This window comes from Pogoniulus pusillus, chromosome 8 (genome assembly GCF_015220805.1).
Source record: "Pogoniulus pusillus isolate bPogPus1 chromosome 8, bPogPus1.pri, whole genome shotgun sequence".
Taxonomy (NCBI): Eukaryota; Metazoa; Chordata; class Aves; order Piciformes; family Lybiidae; genus Pogoniulus; species Pogoniulus pusillus.
The window spans coordinates 38,393,661-38,417,159 of NC_087271.1; the positions used below are offsets into that span (position 1 = coordinate 38,393,661).

The window sequence follows — 23,499 nt, forward strand, 5'->3', positions numbered from 1 at the left end:
GTTTGTAGCAAAGCCACTCCGTGGGTCACGGCAATGAATGTGTCTCTGTGGCTCACGGTGAAGTGCTGCCCGAGGAGGGCAAGCCCATAAAACCAGTCCAAGTCTACCTGAAATGCAGTCCATGGCACCCAACACGGGACCTAAGCCCTGCTTGGCTGAGTGGGTGCTGTAGGAGTCCTCACCTGTGGTGAAGGTGGTGGAGATGAAGCCGCTCCTCACGGCGTCTTGGGCAGCTTGCAGGCGCACAGTGTACTCTGTGGTCTCAGACAGCCCCTCCAGGCGGATCCACGTGTCCTCAGCATCCACTATCAGCTCCTGTAGGTGGGTTGCAGGAGGAGGTAGACAGCAAGAGCAATAGATCAGGGAAGTGATGAGGAGCCTAAGGAGTAAGTGAGGAGGGAAGGGAAGCAACAAGCTACCAACGCCCCTTGGCAAGTGGCTGAGGAGCATTGCACGGCTGCTTACACCACTGGACTAAGTCACTGTGAGGACAATGAATATGTTCAAACTTTTGGGATGGTTTGGGTGGGAGAAAGTGGGCTGGATTGGACACAGGATATTGAAGTGTTAGTGGTCTGTGACATCTGTTTGGGATCAGGCTGGGCAGAGAGTAGCTTGAGAGCACCCTCAAGGAGAAGGACTTGAGGGGGGTTGGTTGACCACAACATGAGCTGGAAATGGTTGCTGGCAGCCCAGAAGTCCAACTGTGTCCTGGGATGTATCAAAAGAAGTGTGATCAGCAGGACAAGGTGGGTGATTTTGCTGCTCTGCTCTGATGAGACCACACCTGGAGTGCTCTGTCAAGTTCTGGGGGCCCCAACACAAGAAGGACATGGATCTGTTTGAGAGGGTCCAGACCAGGGGCCATGAAGATGGTCAGAGGGCTGGAGCACCTCTCCTGTGGAGACAGGCTGAGAGGGTTAGGGCTGTTCAGCCTGGAGAAGAGAAGGCTCTGGGGAGACCTTCTAGCAACCTTCCGATACCTGAAGGGGGCTGCAAGAAAGCTGGGGAAGGGCTTTTTACAAGGGCTTGTAGTGATACAATGAGAGGAAATGGATTTAAGATTGAGGAGATGAAATTTAGACTGGAGAGTAGGAAGAAATTCTTTACAGTGAGGGTAGTGAGAGACTGGCACAGGTTGCCCAGGGACGTTCTGGATGCCTCCTCCCTAGAAGTGTTCTAAGGCCAGTTTGGATGGGGCCTTGAGCAGCTTGGTCTAGTGGGAGGTGTCTGTGCCCATGGGAAGGGTGTTGGAATGAGATTATAGAACCATAGAATCAAGCAGGTTGGAAGAGACCTCCAAGATCATCCAGTCCAACCTATCACCCAGTCCTAACCAGCCAACTAGACCGTGGCACTAAGTGCCTCATCCAGTCTTTTCTTGAACACCTCCAGGGATGATCTTTAATGTCCTTTCTAACCCAAACTGTTCTATGTTCTGTGTGCCCTCAGTATGGGACATGCCTGATTCCCCTTCTTGGCCACAAAGGCACATTGCTGGGGTCATGGGGAACTCGTCCCCATGCAGAAAGCAGTCTCTTCCCTTCTGGTCTCTCCTTGGCCTAGTAAGCATAATGCTTTTCCTTTGTTGGGCTTCCCTTGCTTGTTTCTGCAGGGCCACCTTATTCCCTGGGTTAAGGAGCCTCTGTCTGGGCGAGGACTCGCTCACCTTCCGGCTGCCGTCGGTGGTCCTGTAGGTCATGATGTAGTTCTCGAACTCTCCCCTGGGGGGCGCCCAGGAGAGCAGGGCACTCCGGCGAGTGACTTCGCTGGCGGTCAGGTTGCTTGGAGCATCCAGACCTGCAAGGGTGGACAAGGGCCCAGGGGAGTGCAGATTCTCACACACAGCCACCCCGGCCCCGCTTCCCAACTCGCTGCGTGACCTCCCAACGCCCAGCTGCGGCCCGGCATCCATCCTCACCCTCAGATTCCAGACCTCATCACCTGTCCTCATCTTCAAGCAGAGTTCTGCAAGCCCTCTAAAAGTCCTCCTCTACCTGCTCATCTGTGAGGGGTAACAGCTCTGAAATTCATGTGTGCTGTGGGGCCTGTCAAGCTTATTGTAAGCAAAATGGGCTGTAGTGCTCTTCTGGGCTATGCCCCTGGGCAAGAACAAGTCCTGCTCCAGGATCTTCCTGGGAAACCACACCCAGAGGAAGTGGGAAAAAACAAGAGAGGGAACACTGAAAGAGGGCAAATAATGATTGACAGTTGTTGTGACTCAAATTCCATCCTTGCGTTGTGTCCTACACTGGCACGTGGATGGCCTTTGGCAGGAGGCTACTTCTGCGCCCGTGGAAGTGTGAGAGGTGCTTTGGCTCAGCCTTGCTGGATGCTTCTGGGTTGGCTGAAGGGCTGAGGGCAGGTTGCAGGCAGTGGGGAGGTGGTTGTACGTACGGGTTGTGAAGTTGGTGCTGATGGTCTGGCTGGTGAGAGGCCCGTTGGTGGCATACATAGAGACTGTGTACGTGGTGCTGGGCAGGAGGCTGCTCAGCTGGTACTCCTGTCTGACTCCATCCACGAGAATGGTTTCTCCTGCATCTGTAAGCCATGAGAGATGAGTCAAGGTACAGGTGCAAGGTGGCTTCCAAAATCTGTCTATGGGTAGGATTGCATGAACAAAAGCACTTAGACTGTAGCCAGGTGGGGTTGATCTCTTCTGCCAAGCAACCAATCAAGGTAAAGGTGCAAGGTGGCTTCCAAAACCTGTCTATGGGTAGGATCTCAGGAACAAAAGCACTTAGACTGTAGCCAGGTGGGGTTGATCTCTTCTGCCAAGCAACCAATCAAGGTAAAGGTGCAAGGTGGCTTCCAAAATCTGTCTATGGGTAGGATCTCAGGAACAAAAGCACTTAGACTGTAGCCAGGTGGGGACTGACCCCTTCTCCCAGGTAGCCAGCAAGAGAACAAGGGGACACAGTCTCAAGTTGTGCCAGGGCAGGTCTAGGCTGGATGTCAGGAGGAGGTTGTTGGCAGAGAGAGTGATTGGCATTGGAATGGGCTGCCCAGGAAGGTGGTGGAGTCCTCGTCCCTGGAGGTGTTGAAGCAAAGCCTGGTTGAGGCACTTAGTGCCATTCTGTGATTCTGAAGTACCATGAGATACTGAGCAGCAGCTGAGCTGGAGTGGTGGTGCTTGTTCTGAAGAGTGGTCTTGTTTTTCCCACAGTCCTTACAGTTCAATCAATCATAGAATCATAGATTCAACCAGGTTGGAAGAGACCTCCAAGCTCAGACAGGCCAACCTAGCACCCAGCCCTGGCCAATCAACCAGACCATGGCACTAAGTGCCTCAGCCAGGTTTGGCTTCAACACCTCCAGGCACAGAGACTCCACCACCTCCCTGGGCAGCCCATTCCAATGCCAATCACTCTCTCTGACAACAACTTCCTCCTAACATCCAGCCTAGACCTGCTTGGCACAATCTGGGACTTTGTGCCCTTGTTTTGTTGCTGGTTGCCTGGCAGAAGAGCCCAACCCCACCTGGCTACAGCCTCCCTTGCTTTCCCTTCAGTAGTGGGTTTCACTGAGTGTGCCACACACACAGTTTCTGTAAGATGGGTACTGGGCTGCTACTGCTGGGCCAGTTATCAAAGTGGGAGGTCCCCAGTCCCCTCCTGTGTGGACTGCCATGGTCCAAGGCTTGATGGGAACATGTGCCATGGGACCTGCACTGGAAAAGCTGGCATTTAGGAAGGGATTACATCCCTGCCACTTGCCAGCTGCTGCCCTCCTCCAAAGCTTTTATTCCCTCTGTGGAAGGCACCCCCTGAGCCTTGAACTTTGGGATGGGGGCGAGGTGGAGGTGAGCTGAAATGGAGCCCCAGCATACCTGCACGGGGAGTGAGGACAAGGACGTAGCTCTCCACATCTGACAGTGGCGGGTTCCACTGCAGCAGTGCCTCGGTGGGGGTGATGTTGGTGGCTGTGACCCCCAGGGGGGCATCCATGGCTGCATGGGGGAGAGATTCAGAGAGTCAGTGGCATTAAGAGGCTGGGATATGAACTGAAAAGGTCTTCTTACGGCCCATTGCTCATGGTCCTGCCTTGCTGCCCAGGCACTTGTGCCTGCAGAAGAGTTATTGCTGCTCTAGCTGGAGAGCACAGGGGTCAGAAGTTGTGCTACTCTGCTACCTGGGCTGCTCTTCCACTGTTTTCCTGATGCACAGCTAGGGGTGTTAGGGGCTTTGGGTAGGTTTTGAGGCGTCTGGGGATAGCAGAAGGTTTTATTCTTGCAGCAGATGCTGTTTGTGTCAGGGCTTCCCCAGGGATTATTTCTGGAAGCCTGTACTCCCTTTAGGAAAGGTTGTCATGGTTGCCCAACATCACATCTCTGGCTTCCCTGTGCCAGCACACAGATTTATCACTACCCATGCATATTCAGGACAAGCCTTGCTTGGACATACTTCAGGAGCCCACCCCGGGCCCTTCCGCACCTCGCTTATCATCTTGAGCTTACATCAGGTCCAGCTTGCTCTCAGCTGCCTGCTTTCTAGTGCAAGCAGGGGCTGCCAGCCCTGCCCGCTGCTGGACCTGGCATAGTCTGATTGCTCTCTGCCCACGAGAAGGTCCCTCTCACCTGTGTGCACGGTGATGGAGGTGACCTCGCTCTCCTCCCGGCCCCGCACGCTCTTCATGCCGATCTCGTACTTGGTTGCAGGCTCCAGGTGCAGGAGGGGGTACTGGGTGACATCGCTGCCGATGGCAGTGCTGTCTATCCGCCCTGCAGGGACACAGCCGAGGGCTTCGGTGGCAGGGCTGCCTCCCTCCCTGGAGTGCTGCCTCCCTCCCTGGAGTGCTGCCTCCCTCCCTGGAGTGCTGCCTCCCTCCCTGGAGTGCTGCCTCCCTCCCTGGAGTGCTGCCTCCCTCCCTGGAGTGCTGCCTCCCTCCCTGGAGTGCTGCCTCCCTCCCTGGAGTGCTGCCTCCCTCCCTGGAGTGCTGCCTCCCTCCCTGGAGTGCTGGAGCTGCTTGGCAGGTGAGGACACTGCCACATGCCCTCTGCAGGGCTGATGCTGGGGGAACTGGGTTTTGTCCCTGCAGGAGAACACCTGTGTGCCCAGCTCTCTGCTGGCTCCACCTTTACAACACTGCAGGCAAAACTGAGGCAAAGGGACATGAGCCACAGGGAGCAGCTGAAGGAGAGTAAAGGGAGCTTCTCCTTCCCCTCTACTCTGCCCTGGTGTAGACCTCATCTGGAACACTTCCTTTAGTTTTGGGCTCCCCAGTTGAAGAGGGACAGGGATCTGCTGGAGAGGGTCCAGCAGAGGGCTACGAGGATGATGAGGGGACTGGAGGGCATGGCTTATGAGGAGAGGCTGAGGGACCTGGGGCTGCTTTGGAGAAGAGAAGACAGAGAGGGGATTTAATGTTTATGAACACCTGAGGGCTAGTCAGGATAGGGGGGACAGGCTCTGCTCACTGCTCTCTGGGATAGCACAAGGAGCAATGGGTGTAAGCTGCAGCACAGGAGGTTCCAGCTCAACACAAGGGGGAACTTCTTTCCTGTAAGGGTCCCAGAGCACTGCCACAGGCTCCCCAGGGAGGTTGTGGAGTCTCCTTCTCTGGAGACTTTCCAGGCCTGTCTGGATGTGTTCCTCTGTGATCTGTGCTAGATTGTGTGGTCCTGCTGTGGCAGGGGAGTTGGACTTGATAATCTCCTTGGGTCCCTTCCAACCCCTAACATGCTGTGAGCCTATGAGGTGAGATTTCAGGTATGGGTCCTGAATTAACCATCTCTGACACTACAGGAGGTCACTCCCTGTGTCCTTGGCTGTGGTGGCCACTTCCCATTCTCCTCATCCTCTGCCCTGCAGCCTGCCGGTCAGTAGCTTTGCCCAGAGCACCAGGATGCTGCCTGGGGTGAAGATGACCTGGTGGCTCGCTCACACCAGTGGACAGAGGGAGGGTTGGCAGCTGAAAGCTGAAGGCATGAGCAAGAGCTGTCTGAGCCAGTACCTTCAGCAGAGCGGTAAGATAGCCTGTAGTGGTCGAAGGCAGCGCTGGGAGGGCTCCAGTACACTGTCATGGACTCCTGGGTGATGTTGCCCACCCTGAGGTCCTTTGGTGCATCAATCCCTGGTGAGGTGGAGAAGAAAGCAAAGCTGTGGGAGGCAGGTCTGCTCCCTGCCCTGACGCCTGCCCTCACAGAGGGGTCCCATGCCCAGGGAGGGGTGTCCCCTGGTACCTGTTGTGATGGAGCCGACGACAGGCTCGGAGCTGATGGCACCGTGCACGGCCACCAGCGACACCAGGTAGTGGGTGGACGGCCGCAAGCCCGTCAGGCTGGCGTGCCTGCGGGTGCCCTCCAGCGTCACCTGCTGGGCCTCCTCCTCGTCCCGGGGGCTGTAGGAGAGGATGAGGCGATCTGCTGGTGGGGATGGGTCGCTCCATGTGATGTTCACACTGGAGGACGTCAGCTGCGAGAAGTGGAGCTGCGTGATGGGCCGGACCCCTGCAAGATGGAGAGGGGAGATGCAACCCCATCTGTCTGTAGGTCCCAGCCTCCACACTGTGCACAGCACTTGCACAGGAAATGCCCAGCAGAGGTGGCAAAGCTGGAGCTCCGGGCTCTCCACTGATCTGGAGCTGTGCTGGGATCAAGAGGCAGGACTGGCAGGGGAAAATGGTGGTTTTCTCAGCTCTGCCTGCAAACATCCTCCATCCCAGACTTACATGGCCAGTAGGGAGGCTGTCCCACTGCCCTCCATCCCAGACCTACATGGCCAGTGGTGAGGCTGTCCCACTGCCCTCCATCCCAGACCTACGTGGCCAGTGGTGAGGCTGTCCCACTGCCCTCCATCCCAGACCTACGTGGCCAGTGGTGAGGCTGTCCCACTGCCCTCCATCCCAGACCTACATGGCCAGTGGTGAGGCTGTCCCACTGCCCTCCATCCCAGACCTACATGGCCAGTGGTGAGGCTGTCCCACCACAGGTGGTATGTGCTGTTTGGGTTTCTCAACTGCAGGCTTTTCAGTCAGAGGTCCTTGCAAGGTCCCTCAAGGCTTCATTTCTCCTTATGGACACAAGGGTCACTCTGACCACAGAGGACATGATTGGCTGTCAGTTCCCTCACCCCTGCTTTGTCCTTTTGGGACCCTCCAGCCAAGCAAGTGTGCTCAGTTCTGTTGGCGAAGGCAACAGTGGCTGGGCAATGATAGGACATCCTCCTTCAGATGTCAGTGGTCCTGCTCCCATCTGGAGGCACTGCCCCCAGCTGTCATCCCCATCCTCAAGAGTTTCAGTGCTTGGGATGCAGTGGGCTGGAAAAGGTACCAGCATGGGGTGGTGGTCTGTATCCTTGATCCCATTCCAACTTGTCTTTCTCTACCTGTGAAGGCATCCACGGTGGCCTCCAGGCTCTGCTGGCGTCCCCTCTCTGCAATGATGGAGATGGTGTACTCTGTCCCAGGCTCCAGCTCTGAGAGGGTAAGCTGTGACTCATTCCTGGGCACTGTCACTTCAGAGGCCATCCCTGAGGCAGGGGTGAAGGTGACACGGTAGTGGTCGATGGGTCCTGTGGCTTTGGTCCAGGCCAGCGAGATGGATGTCTCTGTGGAGGCTGTCACCAGGAGATCCCGAGGGCTGTCAAGCTCTGTGGGAGAGGGTTGGTGCAGACTTTTGTCCCCATGCACGGACCATGCCATGGGGACATTTGAGCCGTGGGAGCCAGTTGTGCTTGGAGCACACAATGGGACCAAACTCACCAGTCCTGGCATTCATGGTCGCTGGCACGCTCTGCTGGCTGTCCATCACGGCCGAGATCCCAATGCCATACTCTGTCCCTGGCACCAGATCTGCCAGAAGGGGGTAAAGGACACGGAGGGATGTGAGAGCAGTGCCTGGTTGGGAGACCTTGAGGACTCCTTCCACCATCTCTCATGACTAGGGACAGTGGGGGACCTTCCTGAGCTCCCCTCCCACAGCTCAGCAGTTCCTCCACACGCTGCAGGAGGGCTGAGCCTTGTCAGAAAGCCCTGTGGATGCCTTTGGCTGGGGGCTTTGGGATGTTCTAGCTCAGGAACAAGCCATTTTTACAAGCTGTTGCTGAGGGCTGCTGTAATTGCTGGCATCCAGATAGAAACTGTCTGTGTGAGGGCTGAGATGGGACCCATAAAGCAGCTATATTTATTCCCCAAGTGATTCAACACCAAATATTGTCACAGGGCTGCTGCCTCAGAGAGAAATAAATTATGCAGAGTAAATTAAATGCACATTAATTAGCACAGGCACCGTGTCTTGGGGAGCCAGATCAAGCTTAGCTCCTTGGGGTGGATGTCTCCTGTGGTGCCTCGCCCAAGGGACACGGGAACTCAGCTCATCCAGTTCCTTTCATCTGCACCTTGTGTTGAGAGCCGGTTTATCTTTGTGGGACATCTCCTGCTTGTTGCTTCTGCTTTATTCCCCTCCTCCCTGTGTCTCATGATCTTTCTCAGGGAGTTAGAGAAAGCCATAAACCCTCCAGCTCTATCTCACCCTGCCTTGCCCAGAGGCAGCATCCCCTGAAGGCAGCAAAACATTCCCCAAGAGATCAGCAGAGAGGACTCCCTCCCCCCCACCTCCTGCTCCTCTTTTGCTGCACTGCACTCTTGGTGTCAAGGGGGAGATAGACTCTGCTTCACCTCTGCCTTATTAGGTGTGGCAGAAGTAGCCTGGAAAGAAGGAGCAGGGGCTGGGAGAATGGGGGAAGAGAAGGAAGAAATGAGCAGGAGCTCACAAACCGATGCCTTTTCTCTCCCATGCCTTTTGGGTAGAGCAAAGTCAGAGTTACCTCCGTGCAAATGCTGAGTTAGAAGAGAGAAGGGAGATGTGTTGGGCAGGGCAAGGCTTGCTCTTGTTTTAAGCTTAATTCTGTTTTTTTTTAGGGGGAGGGGGGCTCTGCTTGCTGCAGTTCCTCCTGGCTTTTCCTGCAGGCAGCTGAAGGGATTTCTAAGGGCTCTCACACCGTGGATCTCACCAATTCCCAAGTGGCTGGAAACCCATCCCAATGGATGCTGCACCACGGGCTTTGGAGGATAGAACAGGTATGTGTGTGATGAAGCTATGAGAGAATCTTGTCTGCCATCCCATGGCTATCTTACAGTCAGAGAATCAGCCAGGTTGGAAGAGAGCTCCAAGCTCAGCCAGCCCAACCTAGCACCCAGCCCTGGCCAAGCAACCAGACCATGGCACTAAGTGCCTCAGCCAGGCTTGGCTTCAACACCTCCAGGCACAGAGACTCCACCACCTCCCTGGGCAGCCCATTCCAATGCCAATCACTCTCTCTGCCAACAACTTCCTCCTCACATCCAGCCTAGACCTCCCCTGGCACAGCTTGAGGCTGTGTCCCCTTCTTCTATTGCTGCTTGCCTGGCAGCAGAGCCCAACCCCACCTGGCTACAGCCTCCCTTCAGGTAGTTGCAGCCAGCAATGAGCTCTGCCCTGAGCCTCCTCTTCTGCAGGCTGCACACCCCCAGCTCCCTCAGCCTCTCCTCATAGGGTCCCTCCCTCCCTCCCTCCCTCCCTCCCTCCCCCCCTCCCTCCCTCCCTCCCTCCCTCCCTCCCGCCCTCCCTCCCTCCCCCTCCCTCTCTGCTCCTTTTTGCCAGCAGAATTTTTTGGGGTTGTTTTCTGCCATGGTTAGGTTTTCTCCTCTCATTGCACTTCGGTGATGATGAAGAGGCACCATATAAAAATTACTCCTCACTATTGACTTAAGCCTCTGCATCTCTAAAGAGTACTCCAGGGAGGCTTCTTGTGGCCCTGCCAGAGACTTTTATCGAGACAAAGAAGAGCCTTTAGGCTGCCAAGTCCTCTGAAGCAAGCTTGGGCTCTGGCACTGCAGGTCAGGTCACTGGGATAGTCTTGCACCTCTGACCCAGGGGGTGGGGCCAGCTCATTTATAATGCTCCTTTTCACCTAGAAAGGCAGTAAATGTCCTGGAGGAAAGCTAGCAGCTGCCCAGCAGGGGGTTTCTGACCTCACCCCACTTCTCCATGCCTGTCCTTAGCAGGAATCTGGCAGAAACTGCCCTCTGCATTTTTCTTTCTTTCCTCATTCCACGTTTCTCAAGCTAACTGCTGAGATTGCTTTCCTGCCCTGCAGCCTCTCTCGTGACTCAGTGCCACTGTGCCAGTACCTTGCATGCAGCTTTCCCACTGAACTCACTTTAGTTCCATATATAGGCAGAGATGTTCAAGCTGCTTTCAGACCAGAGAGGTCCCATAATGGCAGAATCAGCGTGGAGAGAGAGCACAGAGTCAGTGTGGAAGGACTTATCCTGCCCATCCTGAAGAGCTTAAAAAATAATCTCTTTTGTAGGTGTGTCAGTAAGTAAATGAGGCAGTGTGCCCAGGTGGGCAGCAGAGCGAATGGCATCCTGGGCTGGCTCAGGAGCAGTGTGGGCAGCAGGACAAGGGAGGTTCTTCTGCCCCTGTGCTCAGCACTGCTAGGCCACCCCTTGAGTGCTGTGTCCAGCTCTGGGCTCCTCCATTGCAGAGAGATGTTGAGGTGCTGGAAGGTGTCCAGAGAAGGGCAAGGAAGCTGGTGAGGGGCCTGGAGCACAGCCCTGTGAGGAGAGGCTGAGGGAGCTGGGGTTGTTTAATCTGGGGAAGAGGAGGCTCAGGGCAGAGCTCATTGCTGGCTACAACTCCCTGCAGGGAGACTGTAGCCAGGTGGGGTTGGGCTCTGCTGCCAGGCAACCAGCAAGAGAACAAGGGGACACAGTCTCAAGTTGTGTCAGGGGAGGTCTAGGCCGGCTGTTAGGAGGAAGTTGTTGTCAGAGAGAGTGATTGGCATTGGAATGGGCTGCCCAGGGAGGTGGTGGAGTCTCTGTGCCTGGAGGTGTTGAAGCAAAGCCTGGCTGAGGCACTTAGTGCCATGGTCTGGTTGACTGGCCAGGGCTGGGTGCTAGGTTGGATTGGCTGAGCTTGGAGGTCTCTCCCAACCTGGTTGATTCTGTGATTCTATGATAAGCATTTCTTTGCTCAATAAAAAGCCATAGAACCATAGAGTCACTTTGGCTGGAAGACAAAGGTCATCATGACAAAGCTGATGACCTTTAAGATCATCACGTGCAACCTTTAACCCAGCACTCCCAGGTCACCACTAAACCATGTTCCACATCTACAAGGCTTTGAAACCCCTCCAGGGATGGGGACTCCACCCACTGCCCTGGGCCGCCTGTTCCAAGGATTGACAATCTTTTTGGCAAAGAAATTGTTCCTAATGTCCAACCTAAACCTCCTCTGGTGCAACTTGAAGCTGTTTCCTCTTCTCTTATCACTTGTTCCTTGGGTGAAGAGACCAACTCCCACCTTACTCCAGCCTCCTTTCAGAGAGTTGTGGAGAGCCAGAAGATCTCCCCTCAGTCTCCTTTACACCTGGCTGAACAATCCCAGTTCCCTCAGCCATCCCTCACGAGACTTGTGCTCTAGCTCCTTCACTATCTTCATTGCTCCGACACCTCCATGTCCTTCTTGTAGTGAGGGGCTCAAAACTGAATCCAGCATCTGAGGTGTGACTCAGCAGCACCCAGTACAGACAGACAATCCCTTCCCTGGTCCTGTTGGCCACTGGAGCTGCAAATCCAGCAGCCAAGCAGTTGTAGTTGGAACAAAAAGGAAGCCAGATCTCAGGTGGTGCTTTGCTGTGTTGCTGCAAAAGGTGTTTGGGATTTTCCTGGCAGCAGGAGGTGGGTGGTGTTTTCAGCCTCCAGTGGCAGCCCCTGTGCTGGCCCAAATGATGTACTGCTTGAGGAACTTCCTCAAAAATAGCATCCCTAGATATGAGTCTGCTTTGTGTCTGCTTTAGGATAAGGCAGTGAACTTGAGCAGCCTGGCTCCCCATCACTGCCTACAGGGCATCAGCACCTGTGGCTCTTCCCCAGCAAGGAAAGAAGAGAAGGACAAAATAGTATTTTCCCTCAGATCTGCCTCAAAATGCTTCCTCTCATCTCTCACTTCACTCCTTGTCAGCTCCGTGTGGCACCTGGGTAGACCTTTACTGGAGGTACATCACTTGGAGGTCTGTCACTTGGAAGTGCATCCCTCAGCTTGTGGTTAAGCAGTGCCCAAGTCCAGACTCAGGAAGAGGAAAACGAACTTCATCCCGAGGAAAACCTTCTCTCTGGTAACCAGCAAACTCCAAACCAGCCTCAAATATCTGCCAGCATCAGGGCAACCAAGTATTTGGGCTCTCCATTGCCCTACCTGCTCAGAGGAGGAGGAGGAGGGGGAGGAAGGGCGTATGGGTGCATGCATACCTTTGAGGGTGGCTCGGGTGGTGGGACCAGTGTCGCGTGGCACCAGGACTTCGTGGTAGTGCTCCCCGGCCAGGGTGCTGTAGACCACCCTGTAGCTCTGCACCTCAGCCTCGCTGTTGTCCCAGGCGAGCTCAAGGCTGACGGGGGTCCGCGAGCCCACCCGCAGGTTCTTGGGGGCATCAATCTCTGCGTGACACAAGGGAGAGAGGCACCATCTCACCAGCGGGCAGCGGGAGCGCACCCCGCCGCCTGGGCACGCCCAAGCGCAGCTGCAGCGGTACCCAGCTGCCGTGGCTCTGGGGTGCCATACGTGGTCCCTCTTCCCCAGGGCGTGTCCTGGCAGACAGGGCTGGGGTCGTCTGCTTCCACCTCTTTCTCAGCATGGGCTGGGAGATCATAGAATCATAGGATCAACCAGGTTGGAAGAGATCTCCAAGATCATCCAGTCCAACCTATCCCCCAGCCCTAGCCAGTCAACCAGACCATGGCACTAAGTGCCTCATCCAGTCTTGTCTTGAAGACCTCCAGGGATGGTGCCTCCACCACCTCCCTGGGCAGCCCATTCCAATGCCAATCACTCTCTCTGTCAACAACTTCCTCCTAACATCCAGCCTAGACTTCCCCTGGCACATCTTGAGACTCTGTCCCCTTGTTCTGTTGCTGGTTGCCTGGCAGAAGAGGCCAACCCCCACCTGGCTACAGTCTCCCTTCAGGTAGTTGTAGACAGCAATGAGTCACCCCTGAGCCTCCTCTGCTGCAGGCTGCACACCCCCAGCTCCCTCAGCCTCTCCTCACAGTGCTGTGTTCCAGGCCCCTCACCAGCTTTGTCACCATTCTCTGGACACCTTCCAGCACCTCAACATCTCTCTTGAATTGAGGGGCCCAGAACTGCCCAGATGCTGCCCATGCACAAGTGCTGGGATGTTGTAAGCTGCTTTAGGAGCTATTGCATGTTAGTTGGGGGGGGGGGGGAAAGTGGTTTCCCCCTAAGTTAGAGTAAGAGAAAGTGAGGCAGCGTGCCTAAGAACAAAAGGGCTCTGTAGCAGTCACACACTGGTCTGAGAAGGCCCTCAAGCATCTTTACAGGCTCAGACGTTGCCCAAAGGGTCTGTTTGTTAGTGCTGTTGAGCCTGCGCATCACATCTGCTCTGCTTATCAGGATAAACGTCTCCTGGGAGTGAGGGGTTGGCGCTGGGCAGGGGCTGCATGCCAGCAGGCGGCAGGGGGAGGTGGGGTGATTCCTGCTCCTTGATAGATCTGAGCTTAGCAAGGGAGGGGCTGTATTTTTATGGTGCCTTTTAGAAACAAAGCAAGGAATGCCAACGCAGCAAATCAGTCAGGGTGAACATCTGATCCAAAATATTTATCTGCAGAGATATATACAGACACAATTCACACACCACAGTCGTCAGAGAAGGAGCCTCGTAGCCACCAAGTAACGTCCATGACAAGCAATTTACATCCCATCAACCAGCACTGCCTCCTCCTTTACGGCACGGTAAATTAAACCTGGTAGCTCTCTGCAGGCTTAACGTTAATTGAAGCTTTACCAACCAGGTAAGGGTAGTCAGAGAAGATAGAAAATTAGAAAGCCAAGTTTCTGACTGGGCTGCTTTCAGCTGCTTGACTGCTGGTTCCTTGGGCAAGGCGTCTGCCTTGGCTCTTGGTGCTGAAGGGGAGCGAGCATCGCCTCGAATCCGGATCTGAGCTTGGTGCTGTGGTGCTGCCGAGAATCACACGGTGGTCTGGGAGCGCTATTAAGGGTGTGAGCTGCTGGGCTTTAGCGCTCTAACCACGGGGCTGAGCCAAGCCGTGGGTCTGAATGGGTACCGAAGCCGGTGTGGGAATGAATGTTCAGCAGGTTCAGCCGCGATGCTGCTGTGGGATGTGGCCAAGGTGGGGTTTGCTCAGGGGTTGTCATCTAAGTGTGGGGAGTTTTTTTGGCCATTCACCTGGTTGCTGGCACTTGGAATCACCAGGGGCTGCCTGGGGGGATGCGTGAGCAGCCCTGTGGAGCAGAGGGTTTGAAGGAGACCTGTTTGCACTGGAGGTTTAGGGGGCTAAAGGGAAATGCAGGCACTCGTGGAGGAGGGTTAGAGCGTGTGTTTGGGAGGTGTGCGTTGAGCTGATCTGAATCCTTTGCTCTGCTTTGCTCTGCAGCGGGACCGTGGCAGGGGGAGAGGCACCCGTGCTGCAGGTGCCTCCGTTCAGACCCACCTCACAACCACCGTGCTTTTGTTGTGCCGCATCCTCCCAGGACGCTGGATTAAACCCCAGCTGGCCCATGCCAGGGGAAAACCAGGTCCGACTAAGTCCCCCAGCGCAAACCCCTCTACAATCCAGCGCCAGTCGCGCACGCCCCCACGCGTGTCGCAGGTCAGCCCGTCCGCGGGTGGCGCTAAGCCACCTGCCCCTGCTGGCTGGAGGCTGTGATTCACGCCGGTTCTGCCAGCAAAGCCAGCTAGCTACCTGTGGTGAACTGGGTGAGCGCTGGCCGGCTCTCGTTGGCGCCCCGGAGGGCGCTGACGGCGAGGTGGTAGCGGGCACCGGGGCGCAGGGCCTGCAGGGAGTACTGGCTGAGGGGGGGCTGCAGGCGGAAGGTGGTCCTCCCCCCTTCCCCGTCCACCAGCCCGTACTTCAGCAGGATGGCGTCCACCCTGGCGCGCGGAGGCGTCCACTCCACGAAGGCCACCGTGTCCGAGACGTCCCGCACCAGGATCTGCGTCGGGCCGTCGATGGCTGCGGGCAGGGGGAAACGGGCACCCGTTAGGTGAGGGGAGCCCGAACGGGAAAGTGGCAGACTCGGCGGCACCGAATTCAGGGGCGCTTCGACCTGTCCTTTAGAGTGGAACTGGCATCTGGGGACAGGGCAGGGAGGTAGCACGGGCAAGAGATGTGACCCCCCAGCCCTGAGGTACTCAGGGACTTTGGTCCTGGTGGGTTTCCAGTCCTAAGAATCATAGAGTCAGCCAGGCTGGAAGAGACCTCCAAGCTCAGCCAGTCCAATCTAGCACCCAGCCCTATCCAGTCATCTAGACCATGGCACTAAGTGCCTCAGCCAGGCTTTGTCATTGGCCACTGGAATGGGCTGCCCGGGGAGGTGGTGGAGTCGCCATCCCTGGGGCAGTTCAAGGCAAGGTTGGACGTGGCACTTGGTGCCATGTTCTAGCCTTGAGCTCTGTGGTAAAGGATTGGACTTGATGATCTGTGAGGTCTCTTCCAACCCTGATGATACTGTGATACCTCCAGGGATGGTGCCTCCACCACCTCCCTGGGCAGCCCATTCCAATGCCAATCACTCTCTCTGACAACAACTTCCTCCTAACATCCAGCCTAAATCTCCCCTGACACAACTTCAGACTCTGTCCCCTTCTTCTCTTGCTGCTTGCCTGGCAGCAGAGCCCAACCCCACCTGGCTACAGCCTCCCTGCAGGTAGCTGCAGACAGCAATGAGCTCTGCCCTGAGCCTCCTCTTCTGCAGGCTGCACACCCCCAGCTCCCTCAGCCTCTCCTCACAGGGCTCTGCTCCAGGCCCCTCCCCATCTTGCTGCTCTTCTCTGGACACCTTCCAGCACCTCAACATCTCTCTTGATCTGAGAAGCCCTGAACTGGACACAGCACTCAAGGTGTGGCCTGAGCAGTGTCCCAATCTCCAATCTCTTTCCTGAATCTTTCTGCACTTCACTGATATCTCTCCCAAGCTGTGGGCACCGAGAGTTCTCCCCTTGATGCCCATTACAGCTATATTGCAGTTCATGTCCTTCTCTCAAGCTGGTTGTCACCAACATTTTTTCCCCTGTTTTTTCAGATGGCATTTTCCAGGATCTAACCTCCTATGTCTAACTCTGCTCTGCTTTCTTTGCTCCTAGACAACTGCTTGGACATCATGAAGTGCAGGGTTCTGCACTTTGGCCACAACAACCCCAAGCAGTGCTACAGGCTGGGGACAGAGTGGCTGGAGAGCAGCCAGGAGGAAAGGGACCTGGGGGTACTGATAGATAGTAAGCTGAAGATGAGCCAGCAGTGTGCCCAGGTGGGCAGCAGAGCCAATGGCATCCTGGGCTGGCTCAGGAGCAGTGTGGGCAGCAGGACAAGGGAGGTTCTTCTGCCCCTGTACTCAGCACTGGTCAGATCACACCTTGAGTGCTGTGTCCCGTTCTGGGCCCCTCAATTCAAGAAAGATGTTGAGGTGCTGGAAGGTGTCCAGAGAAGGGCAACAAAGCTGGTGAGGGGCCTGGAGCACAAATCCTATGAGGAGAGGTTGAGGGAGCTGGGCCTGTTTAGCCTGGAGAAGAGGAGGCTCAGGGGTGCTCGTATTACTGTCTACAACTACCTGAAGGGAGGTTGTAGCCAGGTGGGGAGTGGCCTCTTCTCCCAGGCAACCAGCAATAGAAGAAGGGGACACAGTCTCAAGTTGTGCCAGGGTAGGTATAGGCTGGATGTTAGGAAGAAGTTCTTCCCAGAGAGAGTGATTGGCATTGGAATGGGCTGCCCAGGGAGGTGGTGGAGGTGCTGTCCCTGGGGGTCTTCAAGCAAAGCCTGGCTGAGGCACTTAGTGCCATGGTCTGGTTGATTGGATAGGGCTGGGTGCTAGGTTGGACTGGATGATCTTGGAGGTCTCTTCCAACCTGGTTAATTCTATGATTCTAACTGAAAACCACAAAGTCCTCTTTTGTGCCCAGCCTCTTGAAGCCATTCAAACTTCTTCTATCGATGATCTCCTTCCACTCAATTTACTCTTTCCTGAATCTCACTGTCACTAGCAAAATTTATCAGCAATGATATTATGTCTTTTGAAAGGTGTTGACAATGTGTTAAATAATGTGGGGCCAAGGACTGATCCAAGCATCAGAACTGAGGAATGCTTCTAGAAATGTTCCTACTTTGGTGCCAGCTCCTGGTTTGTCACTAAGCTGAGGGATCAGCTCTCAAAGCTGTTGATGTCTTAGCAGTGGGGACAGCAGAGAAAGCATGACTGCTTTGATGAGTGTCCAAGCTAGCTGAGTGTGGGGCTACTGGAGGTGTCCCCCAAAGCCTCTCAGATAAACAGGTTTCATCTAAGTTCATACTAGGGATCACAGAATAGAATCAACCAGGTTGGAAGAGACCTCCAAGCTCAACCAGTCCAACCTAGCACCCAGACCATGGCACTAAGTGCCTCAACCAGGCTTGCCTTCAACACTTCCAGGCACAGCAACTCCACCACCTCCCTGGGCAGCCCATTCCAATGCCAATCACTCTCTCTGCCAGGAACTTCCTCCTAACAGCCAGCCTAGACCTCCCCTGGCACAGCTTGAGACTCTGTCCCCTTCTTCTGTTGCTGCTTGCCCGGCAGCAGAGCCCAACCCCACCTGGCTACAGCCTCCCTGCAGGTAGCTGCAGACAGCAATGAGCACTGCCCTGAGCCTCCTCTTCTGCAGGCTGCACACCCCCAGCTCCCTCAGCCTCTCCTCACAGGGCTGTATTCCCGACCCTCCCCAGCCTTGCTGCCCTTCTCTGGACACCTTCCAGCACCTCAACATCTCTCTTGATCTGAGAAGCCCTGAACTGGACACAGCACTCCAGGGGTGGCCTGAGCAGTGCTGAGCAGAGGGGCACAAGAACCTCCCTTGTCCTGCTGCCCACACTGCTCCTGAGCCAGCCCAGGATGCCATTGGCTCTCTTGGCCACCTGGGCACACTGCTGGCTGGATCTACTAGGAGAGAGTTTTGGACATTTCTCCTTTCTTTTGCAGAGAATTGGGTTCTCCCCTCCTTCACATCCCTGGACATCTTGAACTTGAGCCTGGGTGATGGATGCTTGGAGTCCAGCAGGACCTAACCACTGTACGGATGGACAGATGAGCCAAGCCTGGCCACGACTCCTGTGACATGGCAGCATTGATGCACGGAGCCCATTTCATCACTTCCATCATCACAAGGTTGGTGAAAACCCCCACTCTGGCTCTGTGCATCAGGCTCTGCTGCATGCAGGCACATCTGAAACACTGTGTATGTTACAAAATGACACTGTGTGCTAAGGATGTGCTGAATGCTGCATCCTAGGGCAGGTAGGTCAGGGGAGATGTAGAATCAGCCAGCTTGGAAGAGACCTCCATGCTCATCCAGTCCAACCTAGCACCCAGCCCTATCCAATCAACTAGACCATGGTACTATATGTGTGTGTGCAGGGGTGAGGTAGACCAAGGAGAGTTAGAAAAAGACATATGGGAGAACTGGGGAGCTGTGGGGCCAGGTCTAGGAGTAGAAAAGAAGGGATGCCAGCTAGGAAGCATAGTTCTTTAGACAGGAGCTGGGTGTCCAGCTTGGCCAGGAGCAGGTCATGCTTATCCAACTCTCAAATCTCCAACTATCTTGTGTCATCTGGGTGATGCTGGGATGCATCAACTTCTGCTCAGCTGTGCAGAACAAAACCATGCCCTTGCTGCTCGATCCCAGCACAAGGTGTTGAGGCAGAATGATGACGATGGGGGCAAAAGTACAGGGGTGTTGCAGAGGAAGGCAGATGTGCCAGCATGGAGTAGACACCTGGGAGACCACTGCTCTATCTGCACTCCTCTGCAAAGGTCAACCACTGAGTTTGAAGGACCAACCTCTCTTCATTTTTAGCTGACTTCCTAAAGAAAGGAAGGTTTGGGCTTGACCAGGAGATGTCTCTGTTAAGCCATCTCAAGCTGAGTGCAGAGGCAAAGCAGGAGGAGAGATCTGTGCTGGGGAAGCTCAGACCTGCAGCAAGCTGCTGCTGGTGAAGGGACCCTCCCTTCCCTCTCAGCCTTGCCTCAAATTAGCAGCCTGGAGAGAGAGCATCACCTCATTATAACCCTCCAGCAGCTATTTAAATGCTGTTTCCGTCTGCAACAGCTTGGATGGAGGTAGATGTCTGCCTGGCTGCCAGACTGCAGCAGATCTGGCATGGTGAGCCTCTTGTCACCCAGTCAGCTCTGCCCATTGCCACATCTCCTTCAGGGAGAACACCCAGTTGAATTTCCTCTAGCTTACAGGCTGGACCTATGACTGGCTGATTAAATTGGTTAGGAAGGGATGTGCTGGTTGCTGCTGCCTCCCTGATCTGCCTGAATCAGTGGCTTTAGAGGGCACTTAGTGTCACAAAAGCAGGTGGGAGTTTTGATCTGTTATATGTATGAGCAGAGAACACATTTGCAGAGATGTTTCTTGGGGGCATCCAGACTCTGAACTGTGGGATTAGCAGAGAAGGAATGTCTCCAGCTACACAACAAAAGTAGACCTGAGCCTTTGCTCCTAAGCCCATTAACCTTGACACAGCTTCTGTGCTTGCAGCAATCTGGGAGGGAGAAGGGACAAAATACCACATGAAGAAGCTGTTGCTGCACTTCACCTGTAGCGTGGGCAGTTGAGTGGCAGTAGCTTTATCGCTGCCCATGCAGTGCTGGGCTGCTCTCACTGGTGGGAACTTATTCTTCTGGGGACTGTGCTGGTCTGAGGCTAATTTTTACTGAGAGAAATTAAATCCTTAACTGTGAGGAGGAAGAAAAAAAAACCCAACACTCCCCAGCTTTGCTGCCCTTCTCTGGGCACCTTCCAGCATCTCAACATCTCTCTTGAATTGAGGAGCCCAGAACTGGACACAGCACTCAAGGGGTGGCCTGAGCAGTGCTGAGCACAGGGGCAGAAGAACCTCCCTTGTCCTGCTGCCCACACTGCTCCTTAGCCAACCCAGGATGCCATTGGCTCTCTTGGCCACCTGGGCACACTGCTGGCTCATCTTCAGCCTACTATTAATCAGTACCTCCAGGTCCCTTTCTTCCTGGCTGCTTTCCAGCCACTCTGTCCCCAGCCTGTGCTGGGGGATAGGTTGGACTGGATGAGCTTGGAGGTCTCTTCCAACCTGGTTGATTCTATGATCTATGTCCCTCAGGTTTCTGCTGAGAAATGCAACTGGTCAAAATACAGATCATAGAATCACAGAATCATGGAATCAGTCAGGATTGGAAGAGACCACAGGGATCATCTAGTTCCAACCCCCCTGCCATGGGCAGGGACACCCTAGTCTAGGTCAGGATAGGATGGACACTTCTCACACACACTGCTCAGCCCTCTCAGCTTTTGGCTGTGCTTTCTTTCTGGCTGTCTGGTCTCCGTGGCTGACTCTGCCTCTAACTCTGTAATCCACCAACCCCCTTTCTCCTTTAACCTCCTTCTCTTTTTGTGACACCTCACCTCAGCCCTCCAGATTTATCATGTCAGATATATGTGGGTTGATCTGGTTATTTCTGAAGGGAGGGAAAGAGGGAGGGGGGGTTTGGGTCAGGAGCCCTCCTGGGAACTTTGATTGTTCCTGGGAGGAGCGTTGTGTTTCTGTGTTACTTTTGGATGCAGCTGTATACATTGTACATATCTGCTTGCATATTGTGCTAAACTGCAAATATAGCTTCATTCCTAACTTCCAGCTGGGCTGAGTTTAGTCTGGGTGATTTCAGTCTGGGGAAGGGGGGCAGGTAACACCCGAACCATCACAAGTGCCAAGGCACTGCTGTGCTGCCCAGGAGTAGGCTCACTCACGAGTTGAGACGCTGTTGGAGGTGGGAGGGCTCCTGGCTTGTTCCTTCAGGGCCACTACGGTGACAGTGTACTCCTCTCCTGGCTTCAGACCTGTCTGATTGAAGGTGGTGACGGTGCTGGGCAGCTGGGCAATCACACCACCCTCGTTGTTCTGCAGAGGGGCAGAAAACACAGCATGAAACAACAGTAACAAAGTGTTTTGGGGGGAGGGGATGGCACTGATGCATGGAAAAGAGGTGCCCCCATATTGCATGTTTCCATAGCCAGCCCTGCAGCCCCACATCTCATCCTGTTTGAGGGCAGACTGAAAGAGTTGGGGTGGTGCAAGCTGCAGAAGAGGAGGCTCCCAGGTGACCTTCTTGTGACCTTCCAGCATCTGAAGGGGGCTACAAACAAACTGGGCAGGGACTTTGGAGGCTCTCAGAGAGTGCCAGGACTGGGAAGAATGGAGCAAAGCTGGAGGTGGGGAGACTGAGACTGGAGGTGAGGAGGAAGTTGTTGAGCCTGAGAGTGATGAGAGCCTGGAATGGGTTGCCCAGGGAGGTGGTTCAGACCCCGTCCCTGGAGGTGTTTAAGGCCAGGCTGGCTGAGGCTGTGGGCAGCCTGCTCTAGGGTAGGGTAGGGTGTCCCTGGGCATGGCAGGGGGGTTGGAACTGGCTGCTCCTTGTGGTGCCTTCCAACCCTGACTGATTCTCTGATAACTCCAAAGCCTGGACTAGAGGCCTTTCCCCTACCATTCAGGTGCTAAGAGCCTCCTGCTCTTCATACACAGGTATGAAACTGTAAAGCCTTTATTTTGCCATCCCTTGCTCTTCAAGTATCTTTATTAAAATCCTTTTACTTCTTGGTTTTGCTGTGAAAACCTGTAAGGCTTTAAAGCAACAGCAAATGTCACCTTTCCTGCCAGTGTTTGGACAAAGGATCTTTTTTTCTTGCTGCTGTCTTCACTAATAACATGCTAAACAAATCTTTGCACATAGCTCCCCATTCATATTCATCTCTTTTCTCATTAAACAGGAACTCTTCCATTTTACCCAGAAATTGCCATCTTACCTTTCCTAATTTTCTAAATCCATCCTCATTCCATCTTTCCCCCATCCCCAGTGTGCACAGCAGATGGGCAACCCCCCCTCCCTCTGACCTAGCTTTTGGAGGGGAGCACAGAAGGAGGGACTGCTCTACAGAGGGTGTGAGCATCCTCCTGGGGATGGTGAGGACCAGATTGCCATCCTCTAGTCAGTTTTTAGGGAGACAAAGTGAGCTTGGCTTTGCTCGTGGAGGTTGTTCGTTGCAACGCTCCTTTTTAGCCTCTGGGACTAGGTTTTGGTTTTGTTTGGGGTGTGGCAATGGTTGAGTCTTTGCCCAGGTGAGCATTGCCTGCAGGCAGTGAAGGAGGCAGCAGCCTCTGCCTTGTTTGAGGAGAAGAGCTGGCACCTGAGGCTCAGAGAGTCCTGTTCTTGGGCAGGAGTTTAACTGTGCCTTTACCGTGCAGGAAAATGAGCTTGGATGATGAATGAGAGAACTTCAAAGCCTGTTAAGCTACAGTCCTTCCCTGCCCCAAAACCCTGCATCCAGCAACAGTCATAGAATCAAACAGGTTGGAAGAGAGCTCCAAGCTCAGCCAGGCCAACCTAGCACCCAGCCCTATCCAGTCAACCAGACCATGGCACCAAGTGCCCCAGCCAGGCTTTGCTTCAACACCTCCAGGCACAGTGACTCCACCACCTCCCTGGGCAGCCCATTCCAATGCCAATCACTCTCTCTGACAACAACTTCCTCCTAACATTCAGCCTAGACCTCCCCTGACACAACTTGAGACTGTGTCTCCTTCTTCTATTGCTGCTTGTGTGGCAGCAGAGCCCAACCCCACCTGGCTACAGCCTCCCTTCAGGGAGTTGTAGACAGCAATGAGCTCTGCCCTGAGCCTCCTCTTCTGCAGGCTGCACACCCCCAGCTCCCTCAGCCTCTCCTCACAGGGCTGTGCTCCAGGCCTCTCATCATCCTTCTGCAACTTAGCCTTTAAAGAGATATGGAGAGAGGCTGTTTACAAAGGCTTGTGGTGATAGGAGGAAGTGCAATGGCTTCAAACTAGACAAGAGCAGATTTAGATGGGATGTTAGGAACAGATTCTTTCCAATGAGGGTGGTGAAAGACTGGAACAGGTTGCCCAGGGAGGTGGTTGGGGCCCCATCCTTGGAGATATTCGAAGTGAGGCTCAAGAGGGCTCTGGGCAACCTGATCTAGTTGAGGATGTCCCTGCTGAATGCAGGGCAAGTTGAACTAGATGACCTTTGGAGGTTGCTCCCAGCCTGGACCCTGCTGAATGCAGGGCAAGTTGAGCTAGATGACCTTTGGAGGTCCCTTCTAGCCTGGACCCTGCTGAATGCAGGGCAAGTTGAGCTAGATGACCTTTGGAGGTTGCTCCCAGCCTGGACCCTGCTGAATGCAGGGCAAATTGAGCTAGATGACCTTTGGAGGTTGCTTCCAGCCTGGATCATTCTATGAAATCTTGAAGTGTTTGTGCATGCTTTTAAGCTTTAAAAAGGTGGAAAGGATTGGCCCAGGGTTTATCTTTTGGGGCTGGCCTGGGGGGAAAAAACTATCATTGATAATCCTGCAGAGAGAAGTTTGCTTCTACCCCGGTGATACCTCACCCTAAAATGGATATATCCTCATGTACCTACTTCAGGGGGATGCTGCTAAGCTTAATTCCCACCTATCAGTG

General features: G+C 54.6%; 1 protein-coding gene across 3 annotated transcripts in view; it reads right to left on the reverse strand.

Annotated features, from left to right (window-relative positions):
- The window catches only part of TNR (tenascin R), a 112,087-nt gene that overhangs the window by 13,461 nt on the left and 75,127 nt on the right, over positions 1-23,499 (reverse strand). For 2 of the 3 annotated variants that reach the window (XM_064148119.1, XM_064148118.1), the window contains 11 exons: positions 20,775-20,925; positions 12,235-12,420; positions 7,702-7,791; positions 7,326-7,589; positions 6,182-6,448; positions 5,953-6,072; positions 4,577-4,720; positions 3,830-3,949; positions 2,398-2,541; positions 1,670-1,800; positions 183-315 (listed from right to left, as the gene is read on the reverse strand). In XM_064148119.1, coding sequence (XP_064004189.1) covers positions 183-315; positions 1,670-1,800; positions 2,398-2,541; positions 3,830-3,949; positions 4,577-4,720; positions 5,953-6,072; positions 6,182-6,448; positions 7,326-7,589; positions 7,702-7,791; positions 12,235-12,420; positions 20,775-20,925 — 1,750 coding nt within the window. Of the gene's footprint in view, positions 1-182; positions 316-1,669; positions 1,801-2,397; positions 2,542-3,829; positions 3,950-4,576; positions 4,721-5,952; positions 6,073-6,181; positions 6,449-7,325; positions 7,590-7,701; positions 7,792-12,234; positions 12,421-14,703; positions 14,974-20,774; positions 20,926-23,499 lie in introns of all 3 variants that reach the window. The other variant, XM_064148120.1, reaches the window with a different exon arrangement.